This window comes from Polypterus senegalus, chromosome 18, assembly GCF_016835505.1.
Source record: "Polypterus senegalus isolate Bchr_013 chromosome 18, ASM1683550v1, whole genome shotgun sequence".
Classification (NCBI taxonomy): domain Eukaryota; kingdom Metazoa; phylum Chordata; class Cladistia; order Polypteriformes; family Polypteridae; genus Polypterus; species Polypterus senegalus.
The window spans coordinates 1,603,677-1,625,212 of NC_053171.1; the positions used below are offsets into that span (position 1 = coordinate 1,603,677).

A 21,536-nucleotide genomic window follows, 5' to 3' on the forward strand; every position below is an offset into this window, starting at 1 on the left:
ATTCTGTTTGTTTTATTTTATGTTTATTGTATGTTTTAATGAAAAGCATTTTGGCAACGGCATTTTAAATGTGCTCTATAAATAAATTGACATTGACTGTGTGTGTGCGTGTGTGTGTGTGAGACCACATGAGGATCAGCAGTGAGTAGCGGCCACTTCCCTGTTCAGGGCATACTGGAAGGACAGAGGCTTTGTCTCCATGTGGCTACTTGGTGGTTTTGGAGGAGTGAAGTGTAACTTCAACAGGTGATATTTACCTTATCTTTGAAATGACAGTTTTCTGTATGGAAGTAAACTGAAGCTGAGTAAGATCACCACCCTGGTCCAAAAGTGCTGAAGATAAGAGTTGCCCTCGCCTCCACTCTTTACAGTTTGTCTGTTAACTCAGAGATGCAGATGAGAAAAGTCTCATCTTTCGTAAAACTCTTTTAAGTCTTTTTTTTTGATAAAACGTTACCTTTGGAGGCAGCACACTTAGTGTGTGTGATGTTTGTTTTCAAAGTGTGACAGTCACGTTGTGCTTTAGTGTCTTTCTCCTGGTCTGTAGCTGCTCTTACCTAAGGCAGAAGTTGTTCATCAAATCTTACAAGGATGATAAACAAATTTTCATGTGACAGTTTTTGAGGAGGCGACATGCTGATCTATTGATTTGTGTGTTTTTATTCTTATTACTTAATCTGTAAAGTCTGATAGTGAGTAAAGATTTGAACATGAGAAAACTGATCTACATATTAAAAAACTTAAATTACACAATTATGTCTTCCATTAGTGAGAAGATGGACTTGAAGAGAAGACACTAGTTGCGACTGTCTCTGTTCAAGTGTCTTTGGTTTAGTATTATTTACAGTAATCCATCCTCGATCGCGGGGGTTGCGTTCCAGAACCCCCCGTGATAGGTGAAAATCCGTGAAGTAGAAACCATATGTTTGTATGGTTATTTTTATATATTTTAAGCCCTTATAAACTCTCCCACACTGTTAACATTATTAGAGCCCTCTAGACATGAAATAACACCCTTTAGTCAAAAGTTTAAACTGTGCTTCATGACAAGACAAAGATGACAGTTCTTTCTCACAATTAAAAGAAAGCAAACATATCTTCCTCTTCAAAGGAATGCCGTCAGTAGAAGAGAATGTCAGAGAGATAGAGAGAGAGAGCGTGAGAGAAAAGCAAACAATCAAAAAATCAATACGTGCTGTTGGGCTTTTAAGTATGCCGAAGCACCGCGATAAAGCGGCTGCAAAGAAGGGAGCAATGTGAAGGTAGTGTTTCAGCATTTTTTAGAGGAGTGTCCGTGTCCTCTAGGCAAACAGCCCCTCTGCTCACACCCCCTCCGTCAGGCAGAGAATGTCAGAGAGAGTGAGAGAGACAGAGAAAAGCAAACAATCAAGCACCGTGCGGGAAGCATATTGTATATCATTGAGGAGTTTTATTTAATACATAATACATGCTCTGATTGGGTAGCTTCTAAGCCATCCGCCAATAGCGTCCCTTGTATGAAATCAACTGGGCAAACAAATTGAGGAAGCATGTACCATAAATTAAAAGACCCATTGTCCGCAGAAATCCGCGAACCAGCGAAAAATCCGTGATATATATTTAGATATGCTTACATTTAAAATCCGCGATAGAGTGAAGCCGTGAAAGTCGAAGCGTGATATAGCGAGGGGTCACTGTATACCTGTGCTGATTTTCGCTGGTTTTCTGTCTTCACCAACGGAGTACTTTCTCATACATCTGGTCCCACTGCAGCAGACACTTTGACAGTGGTCCACATAGTAGGCCACAGAGAAGCGCAAACAGGAGGAAAGACGCTTGGCCTGAGAACCGTGAACACAGATCGAAGAAAGAGTGGACACAGAGTCAGGACTTTTGTCCGTTTTAGAAAACATGGTCTTTGGTCACTTTTATAGGGTTTGATTCTTTCATATGTCCAATCTCTGCACAATAAAATGGATGTGCTTCAGTTAGTCGCAAGATGATTGCCCTCTCACTTCAGCACTGGCCGTAGTTTGTTCATCCATGATGAAGCTGCCAGTCTATGTGGATTTAGTCTCTTCAGAGCTTTTTGACGTCATGAATGTTGCAGAATGTGCTTTCAAATGAACAATTTGTGGTGCACCAGAGTGACAATGTAGAGAAGAGCCTTCTGACATTGTCTAGAATTTCTGATAAACACTTTATCTGACAAGGACATTTGCATCCATTATTCTCCTTGCAGTTTATTTTAACTGTCAAGAAAATTCTCTGATTGCAATGCAGATTTTATCAGATCAGACATCTCTTTCTAGAAATAAACACTCACATTACTGATATTATTTTGGGTGACTTTAATTGTTTCACATTGATATCTGAACTCCCAAATCCAAATACAGTAATCCCTCCTCGATCGCGGGGGTTGCGTTCCAGAACCCCCCGCGATAGACGAAAATCCGCGAAGTAGAAACCATATGTTTGTGTAGTTATTTTTATATATTTTAAGCCCTTATAAACTCTCCCACACTGTTAACATTATTAGAGCCCTCTAGACATGAAATAACACCCTTTAGTCAAAAGTTTAAACTGTCCTCCATGACAAGACAGAGATGACAGTTCTTTCTCACAATTAAAAGAATGCAAATAGATCTTCTTCTCTTCAGGAGCAGAGAATTTCAGAGGGAGAGAGAGAGCGCTCGCAAAGAAAAGCAAACAATCAAAAAATCAATACTTGTGCTTTTAAGTTTGCGGCATTTTAGAGGAGCGTCAGGATCTTCTAAGCAAACAGCCTCTGTGCAAACAGCCCCCTTGTCAGGCGCAGATAACGTCAGAGAGAGAGAGCGAGATTAAAGCAACAATCAAAAAATCAATGCATGTGCTTTTGTGCTTTTAAATATGCCGAGCACCGCAATAAAGCCGTATTTTTTTAGAGGAGCGTCAGTATCTTTTAAGCAAACAGCACCTCTGCTCACAGCTCCTCCGTTAGGCGCAGAGAATGTCAGAGAGGGTGAGAGAGAAACAGAGACAAGCAAACAATCAAGCTCCGCGCGGGACGCATATCTTATAGCATTGAGGAGTTTTAGTTAATATGTAATACATGCTCTGATTGGGTAGCTTCTAAGCCATCCGCCAATAGCGTCCCTTGTATGAAATCAACAGGGCAAACAAACTGAGGAAGCGTGTAGCATAAATTAAAAGACCCATTGTCTGCAGAAATCCGCGAACCAGCAAAAGATCTGTGATATATATTTAGATGTGCTTACATTTAAAATCCGCGATAGAGTGAAACCGCGAAAGTCAAAGCGCGATATAGCAAGGGATTACTGTAGCTGGTGAGATGATCTACTGAGCCACTGCCACAGGACTATTCCAGACATCCAGGGCCACCTGGACTATAAACTTTCTTGTTATTTCTTACAAACAGAAATTAAAAATTAAACAACGTACAAATGAACGAGTGACAATATGTAGAGGCAAGAGGATGGCCTGAACTTTTCATCATGATGGCAGCAGAAGGCAAGTCCAGTATGATGCTGGTATTTTTGGAAAATGGCTTTGAGTTCTTCCATGCTGGCCTGCTGATGTCCTTCTACTGAGAAGTCTTAGAACAAACTCCACTTTCCATTCGAAACTATGAAGAATGAAAATATTAAAGGAAGGAAATTTTAAAGAGAAACCACTGTAGTTTTAAAGCAGCAGCTCTGAATGTCTGTTTCTTCTCTGTTGTAAATTGCATTTCTTTTTCCATACAGATAAACTAAAGGCGACACTGAAAATGAAGAGACCTGTGCACGTCGGAGACACACTGACTCTGAAATGCAGCATTGAGGGCAGCTTTACTGACTGGACATACTCCTGGTACAAACTGAACTGGGCAGGAGGGAGTGATTTACTTAATGGCACCACTGGAGACACTTACACGATCCAGTCTGTGACTCAGTCTGATACTGGAGTGTACTGGTGTGTTGGTAATAGACATTTCCTTCCTTATTTCTCTGAGCCCAGCAATGCTGTCACGCTAAATTTTCAAGGTAAGTGTGTAACTTTTACACACACACTATGATTGGGACAATTCAAAGACTCCAGTCAAATCAGCTGTACAGTATTCGGATGTGGTTAGAAACTGGAGGGCATTAAGAAAAATACACACAGACATTAGGAGAACATGCAAACTCCACAGAGACCAAAGCCTAGGCTGAGATTTGAACCCAGAACACTGGAGAAGTAAAGTACAATGTTATAATTTTGCACTTTGCACCACTCATTCATTCATTTATTTTCAGACACTTATTTATGAGAACAATTTGTCGCGGCAACTGTCTTAGCAGTGAGGCCCAAACATCTCTTTCCCCAACCACACTTGAAAACCCATACTGTGGAATCCCAACACATTCACAAGCCATCTTCAAGATTTAATCCTCCCAATGTGCCGTGAGTCTTCCCTAGGCTGTCCTCCCAGCTGGGTGTGCCAGTGTAACCTCCACCAAATGTCCCCAAAATATATATTTTTTGTTCCATTTTATGGTTGATATATTTTTTTTAATGTCATTGCATTTTCTGTTCAGAATTTTGGAGACTTCCCTCCATTTTGTGGCCATTTGCATAGTCACTGCAACGTTGTTTTCTTCTCTGCCTGTTTCTGTTCACAGGGGTCCCTTGTCATTTTGAATGCTTGCCTATAAATGATGCTGCCATGCTAATGCCGAAGTCCAAGTCTGTGGACTCTAAAAATAATCTTTGCAGTGTGTTTAGCTCTTGAAAATCAGTTTATGGTATCCAGTCATATTTCATTTTGATTATATTAGATTTTGATTTCCTAATTCTCTTTATGTCTTGGATCAGGCCTCTGTTACTCATTTGACAATGATTTTCTCTCATCTACTGGTCTCAGTGCTCCTATTTATTTTTCACAGTATGCCTTTTCCCCAGCATAGGCAGAAAAGAGCTGAGCTAACCACTACACCATAGTGCCTACTCCTGTGTCAGGGCATGAGGCGAAAAAAACAAATTACTAAACAAAACTACATTTCCAGCAGTCGTCAGCAGTGACACACAGTCCAGTCGATGTGACATTAAGAGTTTTACCTCCAGCTTAGAGAATCAGTTTTATCGATGTTAAGAACTAGAACTCGTAAGGCATGTAAGTCTCCAAAAGCTGCAAAACCATTTCCAATAGTGCCCACTATTGGGGGCTCTACCACCAAACCCCAGTGAGATAAACAGGCAAACACAGACATTTCATAAAAATAAAAAATGTTTTATTCTCCAGAAAAGATGCTCTGTGATACTGTGGCGCTCCAAAGAGTACAAGAGCGAAATGGAGTTGCCTAAAACCAGAAGGAAAACCCAAGGTGAACACAATCCTAATATAGAAATCACGAGGCAAAGTCAAAGATCAAAACACAAAGGTCAACACTCCAGAGAAATCAAAAAGGCACAAAGCACAGAGAAACACAAGAACTGATCAGACTCCCAAACTGTCACACAATGGGAGACCCTCCAGTGATTTAAAGGGTGGAAGGCAATTCCTACCGATGATTGACAGGTGGTCCCTCCTCTTGGGGGACCACCTACAAAACACTTGGGGCATAACACAGGTAGCTTAAAGACAACATCAAAAATAAAGAATTCACGTAATCAACAAAAGTAATATTAACATAAATAAATGGCACAAAAATGAACAAAAAAAGACATGAAACAAGACTTTGAACCAAAGCTAGGGAGGAACCCCGTCTGAAACATGACAATCAGGTGGTGCACTGGTGTGACACACACAGAGGGGTCCCTTGTGTTTTTCAACCTCGGTAACTCAGTTACACTGATGGTGGAACTCCAAGAGGATGATAGGACATGAGCAGTGGTCACAAACTGCCCAACACTGATATTATTAGAGGAGCAACATCTGCACCCGGCTGTCCTGTAACTTCAGAACTGCTGACATTTAACTCTTTGAAATGGGAATTCTTTGAATGGACACTGAAACTCAATACACTCACTTTTTAAACACAGGCCTGCTGTCTTCATATTGTTGAAAAGCAGCTATGCCACCTGTGCTTCAGAAGAGGTCATCCACTTGAAATTAAGGGTGGTCAGTACTTGGATGGGAGACCATCTTGGAAGCCTTAGGTTGCTGCTGGAAAAATTGTTGGCGAGGCCAGCAGGGGCACTTACCCTGTGGTCCGAATGTGGGTCTCAATGCCCCAGTGCAATGACGGGGACACTGGGCTGTAAAACTGGTGCAGTCCCTCTGATGAGATGTAAAACTGAGGTCCTGACTCTCTGTGATCATAAAAGATAAAGAGTAGGATGTACCCCAATGACCAGGCTAAATTGCCGTCCATGGCCTTATCATTCTGGCCCCTTACTCATCACTTGTTTCTAACTGGCTAACTATCTGTCACCACTTCACGACCTAACAGCTGTGTGGTGAGCATACTGGTGCAAAAAATGGCTGCTGTCGCATCATCCAGGAGGCTACTCATTAGTGGTGGCTGATGTGGCTCCCCACACTCTGTAAAGTGCTTTGAGTAGTGAGAAAAACGCTATATAAATGTAAAGAACTATTTTTATTATTATTATTATTACGCACTGAAAAAATTCAGTCAGACGTCTTAGAAATGATAATATTAAAACAGGGATTTTCATTTTAGCTACAGACTCACTGGTTTATGGACATTAAAGCAGCAGTTTAAGTAGGTCTCTGACACACTGTGTACATTTGATTGTTTTTCTTCCTTACAGAAAACCTAAATGTCACCCTAAAGCTGAGAACTCAGAAGGAATTGATTTACGAAGAAGGCAATGTGACTCTGGAGTGCAGAATTGAGGGGGGCTTACCTGGCTGGAGATATCGCTGGTTCAAAACCTGGGGAAATGAGTGGAAAGAGATTACTGGCATCACTGGAGATACGTACACGATGGAGTCTGTGAGGACCTCTGACAGTAGAGAGTACTGGTGTTGGGCTGTCAGAGATGATCCACCTGATTACTCAGAGGTCAGCAATGCTGTGACAGTGAAAGTTCGCGGTGAGTTTGTGACAACTTAGTGATGTGCAGAGGTCACTTACTGTGCAGCACACTACTGTATCTCCATGTTGGGGCTTATAAACTTCAGAGGAGGAGAGTTATACATTGAAGTGTAAATTCTTTGATATTAGAGATCTCTGTAAGGAAATAAACTAAAACTTAGTAAGCCCACCTCTCATTCTTACTGCCAGTCTGTTTGTTAACTCAGAGGAACAAATGAAAAAGTCTCCCCACACGATGAACTTTTTTGTCTCTCTTCTCATAAAAAGTTTCCCATAAAGGCATCTTTTGGTTTGTTTCTTTGATTCTTCTTCTTTTACCGACATGGTGTGTGGTTAGCAGGCTCACTACCATTGCGCTTTAGTGCCTGTTCAGTTCTGCTCTGCCTGAATAAACAAATAATGTTTCTAAAAATAGAAAAATCATGAGGACACAGAACTTTACAGGCTGGTCAGCTGATTTAATTCTACTGAGGAGCCTTCGAGTGTAGCTGGTCCTTAATCTGCCACTGCGTTCGAGACACGGTCACTGCACTGCATTGTGAACTGGAAACCCAAAGGACCACACGGAAGTCAGGATGTTGCTCGGGTTTTATTCATCAAGATTACTGAAAACGGTGACACAAAAAATAACCAACCACATAATTAGCTTCCCATCATATATGACTCCACTCTCTCTAGCCAGCCTAAGTGCGACTGGGGAGAGACAAACAAAGCCTGCAAATCATGACATGGGGCAAAGGTCAATAATATACTGTATATAAAAAAACAATAAAAATAATTTAAAACAATTTTATCACAAACTAAATTCAATATTATTAAGGGAATTCGGGGGAAATTAAGCAAGTTGAATAAATCCCCGTTACACAAGTAAACCCACCTCACCCTGTGGCATGTTCAGCATGAGAACATAACAGGAGGGATGAGAATTCAAAAATAGAAACTCGCTTCACTTACAAAGTTTAAAGCAGCAGGTGTGGTTGGCTGATTTCTTGCTCTTGTCATTTAAATCTCATCTCTTTTTATATGCAGATGAATTAAAGGCAACAGTGAAAATGGGGAATGAGAGGAAACCCGTGTACGTCGGAGACAACATCACTCTGGAATGCAACATTGATGGGGGCTTAACTAGCACTAAATACAAATGGGAGAAAGAACTTCGATGGATGAATCTTCGCCGCGTCTCTGGAAACACTGTGACAGTCCAGAGTGTGACTCAGTCTGACAGCGGAGTGTACTGGTGTTACGGCTCTTCATCTAATTTTGTTCCATATCTCAGTGATGTTTTAGTACTGACTGTTCAAGGTGAGTGTGTGAGTACTGGAGGGTCAGCAGTGTGAAATGGTCACTAACAGTCCAGCACAACTCAAGCAGCAGAATTTACAGAAGGGAGCTTTAACTCATTTAAGGTTCAATGACTTCTTTTAACTAATTCATTTACACTCTATGTTGCCATACAGAAATACACAACAGGGAGTACTGACAAGTCCCACGCGTCCCACTATGTGTTTTATACATCATGAAAATAAGCCCAGTTTGACGTCTTTGAAGGTCCATTTTTTTAAATTGTGTAGCCTTAAAATTGCAGTTCAGTTTGGTCAGCAGGACAGCTTGAATTGTGATGTCAGCTTCAGCATCTCTGATTTATTTTTATGTTAGATAGATAGATAGATAGATAGATAGATAGATAGATAGATAGATAGATAGATAGATAGATAGATAGATAGATAGATACTTTATTAACCCAAGGGAAAATTCACATACTCCAGCAGCAGCATACTGATAAAAACAATATTAATTAAAGAGTGATAACAATGCAGTGCAATTTAAAAAATGCAAGGTGGAGAATGTAAGGCAGGTATAACAGACAATAACTTTGTATAATGTTAACGTTTACCCCCCCAGGTGGAATTGAAGAGTCGCATAATGTGGGGTCTCCTCAGTCTGTCAGTTGAGCAGGACGGTGACAGCAGTCTGTTGCTGAAGCTGCTCCTCTGTCTGGAGATGATCCTGTTCAGTGGATGCAGTGGATTCTCCATGACTGACAGGAGTCTGCTCAGCGCCCGTCGCTCTGCCACGGATGTCAAACTGTCCAGCTCCGTGCCTACAATAGAGCCTGCCTTCCTCACCAGTTTGTTCAGGTGTGAGGCGTCCCTCTTCTTTATGCTGCCTCCCCAGCACACCACCGCGTAGAAGAGGGTGCTCGCCACAAGCGTCTGATAGAACATCTGCACCATCATTTTACAGATGTTGAAGGACGCCAACCTTCTAAGAAAGTATAGTCAGCTCTGTCCTCTCTTCAACAACAACAACAACATTTATTTCTATAGCACATTTTCATACAAACAGTAGCTCAAAGTGCTTTACATATTAAAGAATAGAAAAATAAAAGACACAATAAGAAAACAAAATAAATCAACATTAATTAACATCGAATAAGAGTAAGGTTCAATGGCCAGGGGGGACAGAAAAAACAAAAAAACTCCAGACGGCTGGAGAAAAATAAAATCTTTAGGGATTCCAGACCATGAGACCACCCAGTCCCCTCTGGGCATTCTACCTAACATAAATGAAACAGTCCTCTTTGGATTTAGGGTTCTCACGGAAGGGCTTGATGATGATGGTCACGTAGAATTCTGCCTTTTAATCCATCCATCATTGTTGGAGCATCATGAAGCTTTGAGTAGGTGGAGGTGGCACAGGCCACCACCACAAAGAAACCGGAAAAAGAAACAGAAGAGAGAGTAGGGGTCAGTACGGTACAGTACAGAGCATCAGTATTGGCAGTCCAGTCCAGTTTATCATCCAGCTGCACTCCCAGATGTTTATAGGTCTGCACTCTCTGCACACAGTCACCTTTGATGATTATGTTAGTTTAAACATCTGAACTTTTTCCATAAACTAGAATGACAGCATTCAGTTTCAGTTGTTTTACCCACATCTGAAACTCTGAATTTTCACCTGTGATGAATGCCCAGTCAGTACTGAGAATTAATGTCATGTCAGCAGACACAGAAGTGATGAATATACGTGCGTCTTAGCTGAAGAAATGCTGAAATGGGCTGCAAATCTGAGTTATTGTCGCTGCTAAAATGCTCTCCTCTTTAAGCTGATTATTTCAAAGCAGTTTATGGAATACAGCTGACTGGACAGACATTTGGGGAAATGTCCTAAACATACAACCTCAAGTTTAAACAATTCAGTATTTTCAGTAAACTTCTTCTCCAGCGTGTTGATGAACGTCTTCTCAGTTCAAACTTCTGCACTTTGTGGTGTCCTGCGAGGTCTTCTCGGGAACTGTGGTGGAGAGAAAAAGAGAAAGAGAAACGGTGAGCACCAGTAGCCCCACTTATTCAAAAGTGGTATTGCTTGCCTTCTCAGAGCCTGAAAGGACATAGCAGCGCTAGAAAAGATCCAGAGAAGAGCGACTAGGCTGATTCAGAGCTACAGGGCATGAGTTATGAGGAAAGATTTAAAAGCAAAAGAAGATTAAGAGGTGACCTGACTGAAGTGTTTAAAATCATGAAGTGAATTAGTCCAGTGGATCAAGACGGTGACTTTAAAATGAGTTAATCAAGAACACAGGGACACAGTTGGAAACTTGTGAAGGGGAAATTTTGCACAAACATTAGGACATTTTTCTTTACACAAAAAATGATTAATTAATTAATTATTAATTAATTAATTAATGATTCTTTTAAATATCTGGGAGTGCAGCTGGATGACAAATTGGACTGGACTGCCAATACTGATCCTCTATGTAAGAAAGGTCAGAGCCGACTATACTTTCTGAGAAGGTTGGCATCCTTCAACATCTGCAATAAGATGCTGCAGATGTTCTACCAGACGGTTGTGGCGAGTGCCCTCTTCTACGCGGTGGTGTGCTGGGGTGGCAGCATAAAGATGAAAGACGCCTCACGCCTGGACAAACTTGTAAAGAAGGCAGGCTCCATTGTAGGATTAAAGTTGGACAGTTTAACATCTGTGGCAGAGCGACGGGCATTAAGCAAACTCCTGTCAATCATGAAGAATCCACTGCATCCACTGAACAGGATCATCTCCAGGCAGAGGAGTAGCTTCAGTGACAGACTTTTGTCACCGTCCTGCTCCACTGACAGACAGGAGATCGTTCCTCCCCCACACTATGCGACTCTTCAATTCCACCTGGGGGAGTAAATGCTAACATTAATTTTATTTTCATTTTTTTCATTTTTATTACTATTTAATTAAATATTGTTTCTTTGTATCAGTATACTGCTGCTGGATTATGTGAATTTCCCTTTGGGATTAATAAAGTATCTATCTATCTATCTATCTATCTATCTATCTATCTATCTATCTATCTATCTATCTATCTATCTATCTATCTATCTATCTATCTATCTATCTATCTATCTATCTATGATAGACACTTGGAATAAGTGACCAAGTAGTGTGGTAGACAGTAAGATGTTAGGGACTTTCAAAACTCGACCCGATGTTTTTTTGGAAGAAATAAGTGGATAGGACTGGCGAGCTTTGCTGGGCTGAATGGCCTGTTCTCATCTAGAGGGTTCTAATGTCCTAATGAAAGGTGGTCCCCAGGTGTGCATGTGTGACAACGCTTTGTAGTACGCTGCATCCTTAGCCATACTGTATTCTAGCCATTTAAATTGTTCAAAACATTTAACTGAAAAACACTTATGCCTTTCCTGTTATTGTCATTGCTGAGAACGAGTGCAACTTTCAGTTGAGTGGCTGGTTAGTCAATGGCAGATCAATCTGTTGGTGGCCCTCCAATAGGTACAGTACATGTTCTGAAAATTGTTGAAAGTAAAGCTAGACTTGTATCACAAAAAAGGGACCATAGCAGGGTCATGCTCCTGTTAGCTCCTTGGCTGCCTGTAGTATTTCTTTTGTCACTGGCCTAGATGGCTGAAGTTGGTTTTTCAAAAAATTAAAAAAAATATATATTTCTATATATACAGTGTGTATTGTAATAAGTAGAGACGAGAGGCGTGGAAAGGTTTGGGGCAGCCACCCATTTAATGCGGTATCCTGGCTGCAAAAGTATTTGAGGCATTGTATATAGTTTACACAACAGAGTCCAAAACAGAACTGCCTGCCAGAGCAAAGGCAGTGGGCTTTATAGGACAGAGGGCGGAAGTGATGTCATCCTCTGGGCCGGAACTGGAAGTGACATCATCTTTGGGGCCTGAACCGGAAGTGATGTGTCCTTCTTGGAAATGGCGGCTCCTGGTGGGATTTCCCGGGTAAGACCTGTAGAGAACTCAGAAAGAGGGGGCAGGTGTATAATCAGCTGCTTCCCATGCACACGTGTGTGACAGTATATATATTAAAATATATAAATGTGTATTTGTTTTGCTGTCTTAGGTAATACACCAATAATGTAGTGTTTAGCAGAACTAAGAGTGTCTGACAACGACAATAGTCAACAAGGCTACAAAGTAAGCATGCACCATATTGGACAGTTGAGGCCATAACTATGTGGGATGCTTGATTTTGAGCCACACTATGAAACATATGAGGCAGAAGTGAGTGCTATGGCCTACAATCTACATCATGGTATATTATGCCGATATCTAGCAAAACCATTTTTTTGTATTGGTATTGGTATATACTTTACTTTACAAACAGGAACTCATTTTTCAACATATGAGAAATGTATCTCTATATATATAAAATCCAGCGTCTGTCTGTCTGTCTGTATGCCTGTCTACTTTTTACAAGAGAACTACTTGATGGATTTACATTGGTTTTTTGTTGCGGTAATTTCCTTGAACATTCCGGTTAATTTTGCGACTTTGTATCATAGTTTGCTTGCAGGAGCGATTTATTTGTGCTAATCGAGTAGCATATTATTACGCTAATCTGAGACAGAGGCTGCGGGCCGAGGGGAGGGGGAAGCGTGACATCAGGAGTGGTGGGGGGGTTGGTGGGATGTGGTGGTGGCCTTCCCACTAGTTACTAATAAATGTAATTAGCATAATTACACCTTTTACCCATTGAAAAATCTCTCAACACTCTGCTACTCCAAGTGATTTGACTGCAGGCATCACCTCTATTCAACCAATCAAACTACTGCTTCATTCCCTCCCAATCTCTTGCTCCCATTGATTAGTCGGCTAACCTGTGCTGACTCTTCCTACAACCACATGAATTCTTCCTTGAGCTTTGTGAAACACACTACCAAGGTATGTAGTTGAAGCACAAACCTTATCTACTTTTTAGCTTGGCGGACTCGTTTGTCAAGTTTCTTACATTCTTGACCTAAGAATCACATGAACGCATGGCTTAATATTTTTTGAAACCAAGAAATAACTACAAAAATATCAAAATAAAGTCAAATCATGACATTGTCAGTGAAAAGCAAATGCAAGGATTTGAACGTTAGCTAGAAACTTCACTTTGGTCTCTGAGTGTAACGCTGATGTCTTCTTCTCTACAGCGACACAAAAAGTGACACTGAAGATAAAGAATCCGAAGGTACCACTTAACACTGGTGACCACGTGACTCTGGAGTGCAGCAGTGACGGTGACTTATCTGGCTGGACATATCGTTGGTACCACTGGAGCCAGGCAGGCGTGTGGAATGAGCTTAAGAACATCACCGAAGACACTTACACTGTCCAGTCTGTGGCTCAATCAGATTTTGGAAAGTACTGGTGTTACGCTTTTATAGAAGATCCTGACCATTACACAAAGTTCAGCAATGCTGTGACACTGACTGATCAAGGTAAGCACGTGACAACAGGAGGGTTAAGTGGGGTGCGGAGGTCACTCACCTGTGCAGCACAGACTGGACTAACTTTTTGAAATTATATCTTATATATATTTCTCTTCTGGTTCGTCCTGCTTCCTCCTACATTAAGTAACATCGTCCTCTACTGGAGAGTCCCTGCAGTTTCACAGATTAAGTTCATTTTCAAATCAGCACCCAATCAGCACATTACGAAGCAGTGCTCTCTAATGGCCTTTTACAGTTATTGTATTGGTAGAACTATTAACTAGTTTCTGCTGACTTTATTAGAAATCATATCTCTTATATATATTTCTCTTCTGTTTCGTCCTGCTTCCTCTTCAAAACTGGTCCCCCCCACATGCAGCCCACACAACATTTCTCGATTCCTATTCCAAACACTTCCCCACGCTGCCTGCGGCCTCTCATACACCCCCACGCCGCTTTTCTCGATTCCTATTCCTCCTTCAGACTACTGCATTCCCCGCTCCTCTCTCATGACCCCATTGATGTCACATCACTGCCCTTTATCTAGCCTGACTGCGTGACCTTTCACTTCGGCCATGTGTGTGCCTCGGAGTCTTTTCCGTAGCCTGCTACAGGACCATTGGCATTAGTTTCATTCCTTGCTATTTTCCTTATACTGTGACGGTTGTTTCCTAAGCCTTTGTTATAAAATGAACAAGAGTATCTTCTCAGTTGACGGGTTTTTGTACAACATCATCTCTATTCTGGGATCCGGCAACTGCCTGTTCCTATCAGTGGGCTATTTCTTGACACAAATCGTCTCCAGCAAGACACCCATTCACAAATGCGTCTTTCAAGAAGTATTTCTTTCTTCTTGATTTCTGAATTCCTTTAACATCGTTTTCCATTCCTATTCTTACACCGCCGTATGCTACAGCCGGCGTCGGCTAGTATAATTATATTATGGGAATGACAGGTCTCGAAACAGCAAAGAAATTTTGAGGGGCCAACCAGGTTTGTCCCTTTAATTGTCTGTAGACAACAAAAAAACAAAACAAGAAAAGAAATAACATTCTTTGGCCTGCATCCCATATTCAGGAAACAAAGGGTAGCAGGGTTGCAGTCGCTCGTAGCAGAGTTCTGTCCATCGGGTTGCTCTAGCTAGTAATAATAATAATAATAATAATAATCCTTTACATGTAAATAGCGCTTTCTCACTACTCAAAGCACTTTTCACAGTGAGTGGGGAGCCACTTCAACCACCACTAATGTGCAGCAACCATGCGGATGACGCAATGGTAGCCATTTTTGCACCAGTACACTCACCACACATTAGCTATTAGGTGGTGAAGTGGTGAGAGAGAGAGATAGTCAATTAGAGACAGGGGATGATTAGGGGAGCCAGAATGACGAGGCCATGATGGGCAATTTAGCCTGAACATTGGAATGCAGCCTGCTCATTATAAAGGATGCCCAGTGATCTTTTATGACCACACAGAGTCAGTACCTCAATTTTATATCTCTTCTGAAGAATGGCACCATTTTTACAGTACAGTGGCCTTTGTCACTGCACTGTGGCTTTAGGATCCACACACAGACCACAGCATAAGAGCCTCCTGCTGGTCTCACCAACACCTCTTCCAGCAGTCACCCAAGCTTTTCCAAGATGGTCTCCCATCCAAGTACTGACTGCATCTGAACATGCTTAGCTTCAGGTGGATGACCTTTTCTAAAATGTATGTTGTAAGGCAGCCAGGGATTTATGATGGTTGGCTGGGAAGGGGCGGGGTTAAATGACTTCACAAGGAGGCTTCTCGGGACTGTGGAGAAAGAAGGAGATGACAGTGTTAGCAGCAGCACCCCATATCATCTCAGAGGGTTACTACAAACCTTGACTGAGCCTGCGAGGAGGTCATCCGACACTTATGCGTATTAGTGAAAAAGGACAATGAGGAGGGACCTGCCTAGCTCCCCACTCCTGATGCCATGCTATCCCCTCCCCTCGGCCCACAGCCTCTGTCTCAGATTAGCGCGAATATATCACTGCTACAAGCAAACTATGATTCTTAGGACGATGAAAGTAGTTGCAAAATCAACAGGAATGTTCAAGCAAATTATAGAAAAAAAAACGATCTAAATCCATTAATTAGTACTCTCATGAAAAGCGGACAAACAGACAGACAGGCAGACAGATGTTGGATTTTATATATAGATAGATAGACAGATACTTTATTAATCCCAATGGGAAATTCGCATAATCCAGCAGCAGTATACTGATACAAAAAACAATATTAAATTAAATAGTAATAAAAATGCATGTAAAAGCAGACAATAACTAAATAATTTTAGCATTTACTCCACCGGATGGAATTGAAGAGTCGCATAGTGTGGGGGAGGAACGATCTCCTCAGTCTGTCAGTGGAGCAGGACGGTGACAAAAGTCTGTCACTGAAGCTACTCCTCTGCCTGGAGATGACACTGTTCAGTGGATGCAGTGGATTCTTCATGATTGACAGGAGTTTGCTTAATGCCCGTCGCTCTGCCACAGATGTTAAACTGTCCAACTTTACTCCTACAATAGAGCCTTCCTTCTTAACAAATTTGTCCAGGCGTCTTACACAGAGCATCAGTATTGGCAGTCCAGTCCAATTTGTCATCCAGCTGCACTCCCAGATATTTATAGGTCTGCACCCTCTGCACAGTCACCTCTGATGATCAAAGGGTCCATGAGGGGACTGGGCCTCCTAAAATCCATCACCAGCTCCTTGGTCTTGCTGGTGTTAAGGTGTAAGTGGTTTGATATATAGTGATTAGAAAAATTGTTCCTTAAAGGATCTGTTCAAAATTTTTTTAATATATTGCAAAATCTAATTAATAAAATTTTAGAATAAGATTTATATCAGAAGAAAGGACATGTTTCTTTTAACTAAAGATTTTTGCCCCTGCTGTTGGCTCTCCTGGCTTGAATTCCATCCCGTGATGAAATGGTGGTCTCTCCAGAGTTGTTTTTCGCTTGCACACTCTGCTGATATTGTAAAATTTATCATTTTTTTCCACCAAAATTGGATTAATGTGGTTCTGTAGTTGGATGGATGGATTAAAAAAAAACTTTAGAGAGTTCGCAATGAAATTCAGACAAGTGAGTACAGAATCCAAGACAAAAAAAAATTAGACAGGTTTGGATGTTCACTGGCGCTGTCGTCAGAGGAGAAGCTGAAATCATGCGTCTCAAATTAGGTCTCTAATCCTAGTGTGGACAATTGAATGTACTGATTGTGACACATCATTGTTTTGGCAGTCCTGGATTTGATTGATTTCATTTTGGATTTTTTTTTTGTATGTATAATTCTACAGACAGATGTTATATTTTATTAATAGAGAGATATACTGTAGAACAAAGTACTCATTTAGTTACACAATACTACTGGTACATCCAATTAGCTGATGCCACTATAACCAAAGCCCAGTGTCTCAGGAAATTTCACAGTTAATAAAACACAAGGAAAAAAATATGAAGGCAGTTGAGGATTGGGGAGTTTGTCAGTGTCAGGTCAAAGATGGTCGACGGCAAACAAGAAATAAACAAGCAACAAGTAAAAAGATTGGCCAGCTCAACATGGCTAAACCAGACAAACGGTGCAAAAGAAGCCAGAAGGCCATCACTCAAGTAGTCCCAAGAACCTCAGATAACAACAGAATTCAGACTACAACACCTGTTCAGCTTTCCTGATCGTAATAACCGTCACACTGCACAGCCAGCTGGGTAAGGACGGTCAGAACAACAGCAACAGAAGTAAACTGTCCTCTCTTTCTCCAACCCCAGTTATCAATCCAGAGTTCCACTTCTTGTTTAGATAATAAAATTTGTTTCCTAACAAAAATTCTGCCAGATTGTTAAAATATTTAACCACTAGCCCGACGCCGACTGTAGCATACGGCTGTGTAAGAAAAGCAACAGAAAACGGAGAGAAAGGAATTCAGAAGTCAAGAAGAAAGAAATACTTCTTGAAAGATGTAGTTGTGAATAGGTGTTTTGCTGGAGACGACAGATAATGAGTCGAAAGATCGAACTCTAGAAAAAGCCACGTACAACAATAGTTTTGTTGCATGTATCTTGGACTTCCTGGAAATGTGGACGGTAATATGATCATTTTGCCTACACGTACGTTGTTATTTTCAGCCTTTGCTTGCAGTGCGTCTGATAGTCCTTTCTATTGTTCCATGCGCAGATCTTGTTGATGTAATCTGAGATAGTTGAGAAGCGCGCCCACTGTTTTAACATACGCGTCTACGACGTACTGTTGGAATAGTGCAAAATACTAAATGTATTCCTCATTGATAATCTGTACGCATAAAATTGGCATTGAGTAAGCCTGAATCGGTTGGCGGTTCTTTCATCGGGAACATGTTGTTAATCTTTGTGCCAGCCAATGTCTCCGTAAGGGAATAAAAGTGGGTAAACCATAGGATCTCAATTCATAATGAGTGTGGAAATCTGTTTACAGGAGTTGCCTCTGGGATAGACGCAAATGTTCCTTTCGGCAGGGGGTTCACCAACGAAAATCGCTGCAACATCGGTGTGACATGTCGGGGCATTGTATCATCGTAAATCCTGCCCATGGTTTTCCTTGAAACCATTCGTACAGATGCTGTTGGATTCAACTGAGTGATTTCATGCATGTGTTTGTATGATTTAGCGAAGGGGTTGATGGTTTTGAGCATTGAATCTTGCTGGAGAAGTACATTTTTACTGCATGCAGAGTTTGCGTACTTCAGCAGTTTGCACTGTGTCAAAAACATACAACTGTCCATATCCTGGAGAGGTAAAAATGTTAGTGTATAGTGGAGAGATTTGGTGATAAATTTGTCCATATATTTTAAAACAGTATGGTCCGTGGCCAGGAGGTTGAGTTATCTGTGGAAGACGACAAATAGGAATCGAGAAATGCCGTGTCGGCTGCGTGTGGGCGGGACCGGTTTTGAAGTGGAAGCAGGACGAACCAGAACAGAAATATATATAAGAGATTACTTTGAAATTCAGTTTAAAGTTCAGCATGCTGAGCACTGTTTTTATCTATTCTGCTTTGACTAATCAGGTGAAAGTAGGGTGAAATGACACCTTTTATTGTCTAACTAAATAGATTACAAATGCAAGCTTTCAAGGCAGCTAAGGCCCCTTAATCAGGCAACCTGTATCAATCTATGGCTAACACAGTACAACACTCTACTGATTTGACTAATCAGGATAATTTTGAATTGTAAGAATATCAAGAATAAACTCTGTTATGATCTTGATCTTTTATTTTTAGGAGACCTAAATAACGATGACTGCAAATCCTGTTAAAACTGAAAGAACAGAAGTGAACTCAAGGCTTCAGGCTTCAAGTCTGCACTCTTTGCATTTACATTTATTTGCTTTGCACATGCTTTCATCCAAAGCAACTTACAAAAGAGGTCAACATAATTGAGAAATTGTGAGGGACTGTTTAGGAACAAATGTTACAGGATAAGATGACAAAACTGATCATCACAAGTAAAGAGATGAGAACAAAATACAAGCGAGTGACAATTCCTGGGTTCTGAACACCTGGCAACTGATATCAGTTAGACAGAAATTCACCAAACATCAGAGTCTTCAGATGTTTCATAAATACGTCAAGGGACTCAGAATTTCGAATGGAAGTTGACAGCGCATTCCACCAGGCAGGAGTTACATATGAAAAGAGTCCACATTGGGATTTGATGTCACATAGAAGTTGTATCACCAGACACAGCAGACCTGAATGGTTAAGAAGGAGAAAACGACCTCACAAGTTACTTCATATATATCAGTGCTAACCCACTGACTAATCTGTAGGGAAATGTCAAGTATGTTTGCTTTCATAATTGCAAACTTTCACTTTACTTTTAACCAAATGTTATTAATTTTTAATGATGTTAAAATGTTAATTCATCCTACTGAATTGTACTGCAATGTTTCCTCTGGATTTAATCTTCATTAAAACTCTTGACTCATTTATTCTTTTGCTGCTGCTTTAACACTTTGAATATGACGTACAAGCTAACTCGTATATCATTGAGCCCGTCAGGGCTTGACATATGAGAGAACTTGTATCTCAGTATATGGCCACTGTTATGTATACAGCTTCATTTGTAAATGTTATTATATGGTAAAGGAAATGGTTGTGTGCGCATGTGTAATATAAATAAGGGGGTGGAGATTTAGAGCAGCATGTGTGAGAAGGGTAATGGCGTTTGCGGTTGGTTCAGTTTGTAAAATAAAGTGTTCTTGTTGTTCATCACCCTGTGGAACTTATTTGTGTTAGAACGTATACAGAAAATACGAATATATAACAGCAACCACATATGCAGCCAACTTTCTTGTGAGTTTTGCTGCCATGCTTCTCAGTTACTTATAGCAGTTCTGCCATCTAGTGGATAGCTGTAGAATATTTATGTTTTCATTTTAGTGGAAACACCTTGCAGAAAAATAGTGTTATAAATAGTCTATAGTTATGTCATTGAGAAAAAGGTATAAAGCTGTTGATGTTTTAAAAAATAATTCGATTTGTTGCAAGATGAATATTTTGATGATGATGATGGTGACTGAGATAATGACAATCAATTGATGCTGTGATCTTCGTGGAGTTAATGGAGACTCTTATTATGGATCTCAAGAAACTAAGTGAGGAGTGTGAGTGTCTGGGCTTGTGAGTGTCCTGGATAAAAAAACAGGATCCAGCCCTTTAATGACTTCATAGGCACAACCATCAGCAATGTGTCTGTCTGCAGAGAGAGTGTAGACCATGTCGAGAGATTTACTTACCTCGACAGTGACATTCATGCCTCTGTCCTTAACAAGATAAAGTCAATAGATGGATTTCCAGAGCATGGGGGGTCATGAAGTCACTGGAAAGAGGTGTGTGGTACTCCTGATATCTCTACCAAAGGATGAAGGTCCAAGTCTTTGGAGTCCGGGTGCTTCCTGTCTTGCTATATGGTTGCGAGACATGGACGCTATCCAGTGACCTGAGATGAAGACTGGACTCCTTTGGTACTGTGTCTCTTTGGAGGATCCTTGGGTACCGCTGGTTTGACTTTGTGTCTAATGAGCGGCTGCTCATGGAGTCCTGAATGAGGCATATTACCTACATTGCGAGGGAGTGTCAGTTATGGCATGTGGTGCAATTCCCCAAGGGTGATCCGGCTTGCAGGATCCTCATTATTGAGGACTCGAGTGGCTGGATCAGGTCAAGGGGATGCCCATGTAATACCTGGCTGGAGCACATAGAGGGTCATTTCCGAAAGGCCCCTGGGACTGTACTCTGTATCTGTCCGGAGGGTTTCCAATCAGGATCCTGAGCTCTTTCATTGTGTAGTGGGGGCGGCAACGCGCTGTAGCAGTGCATGCTTCCCAACCTGACCTGTCCTTAATAAACTCATACAATTTCAGGGTCAGAGTGGCAAGAGCCCACATTGATAATGTCGGCTGCAAGTCAGAACCCACTCATGAACACAATCAGATGGGACACATTTTGAATATCCATTAAACTTAACCCTCATGTTTTTGGGATGTGAAACAAAAACCCACGTATTCTCTGGGACAACATGTAAACTCCACATCTATAACGGTAAGATATGGGAATCAAACCCAGCGTTTGGACTCCATGCAGTTTCCAACATAATTGCTGTGTTTGCCATAATGAAAATGCTTATATTGAGATATTTGGTGTCACGAGGGTTTTTTAGAACTGAGAAGCAAGCAACACTTCCTAATATTTTAAAGAATAAATACACAGCACAATCTACAAATTGTGACACATCTGAAG

The 21,536-nt window shown here is 41.1% G+C and overlaps 1 protein-coding gene across 1 annotated transcript in view; it reads left to right on the top strand.

The window, feature by feature from the left end:
• LOC120519006 (basement membrane-specific heparan sulfate proteoglycan core protein-like) overlaps window positions 1–19,955 on the top strand; it is a 61,778-nt gene extending 41,823 nt beyond the window's left edge. The window contains exons 9-13 of the mRNA XM_039742077.1: window positions 3,729–4,007; window positions 6,718–7,002; window positions 8,034–8,306; window positions 13,450–13,737; window positions 19,017–19,955. Coding sequence (XP_039598011.1) covers window positions 3,729–4,007; window positions 6,718–7,002; window positions 8,034–8,306; window positions 13,450–13,737; window positions 19,017–19,051 — 1,160 coding nt within the window. The 3' untranslated portion in view covers window positions 19,052–19,955. The remainder of the gene's footprint in view (window positions 1–3,728; window positions 4,008–6,717; window positions 7,003–8,033; window positions 8,307–13,449; window positions 13,738–19,016) is intronic.
• The last annotated feature ends 1,581 nt before the right edge of the window (window positions 19,956–21,536 follow it).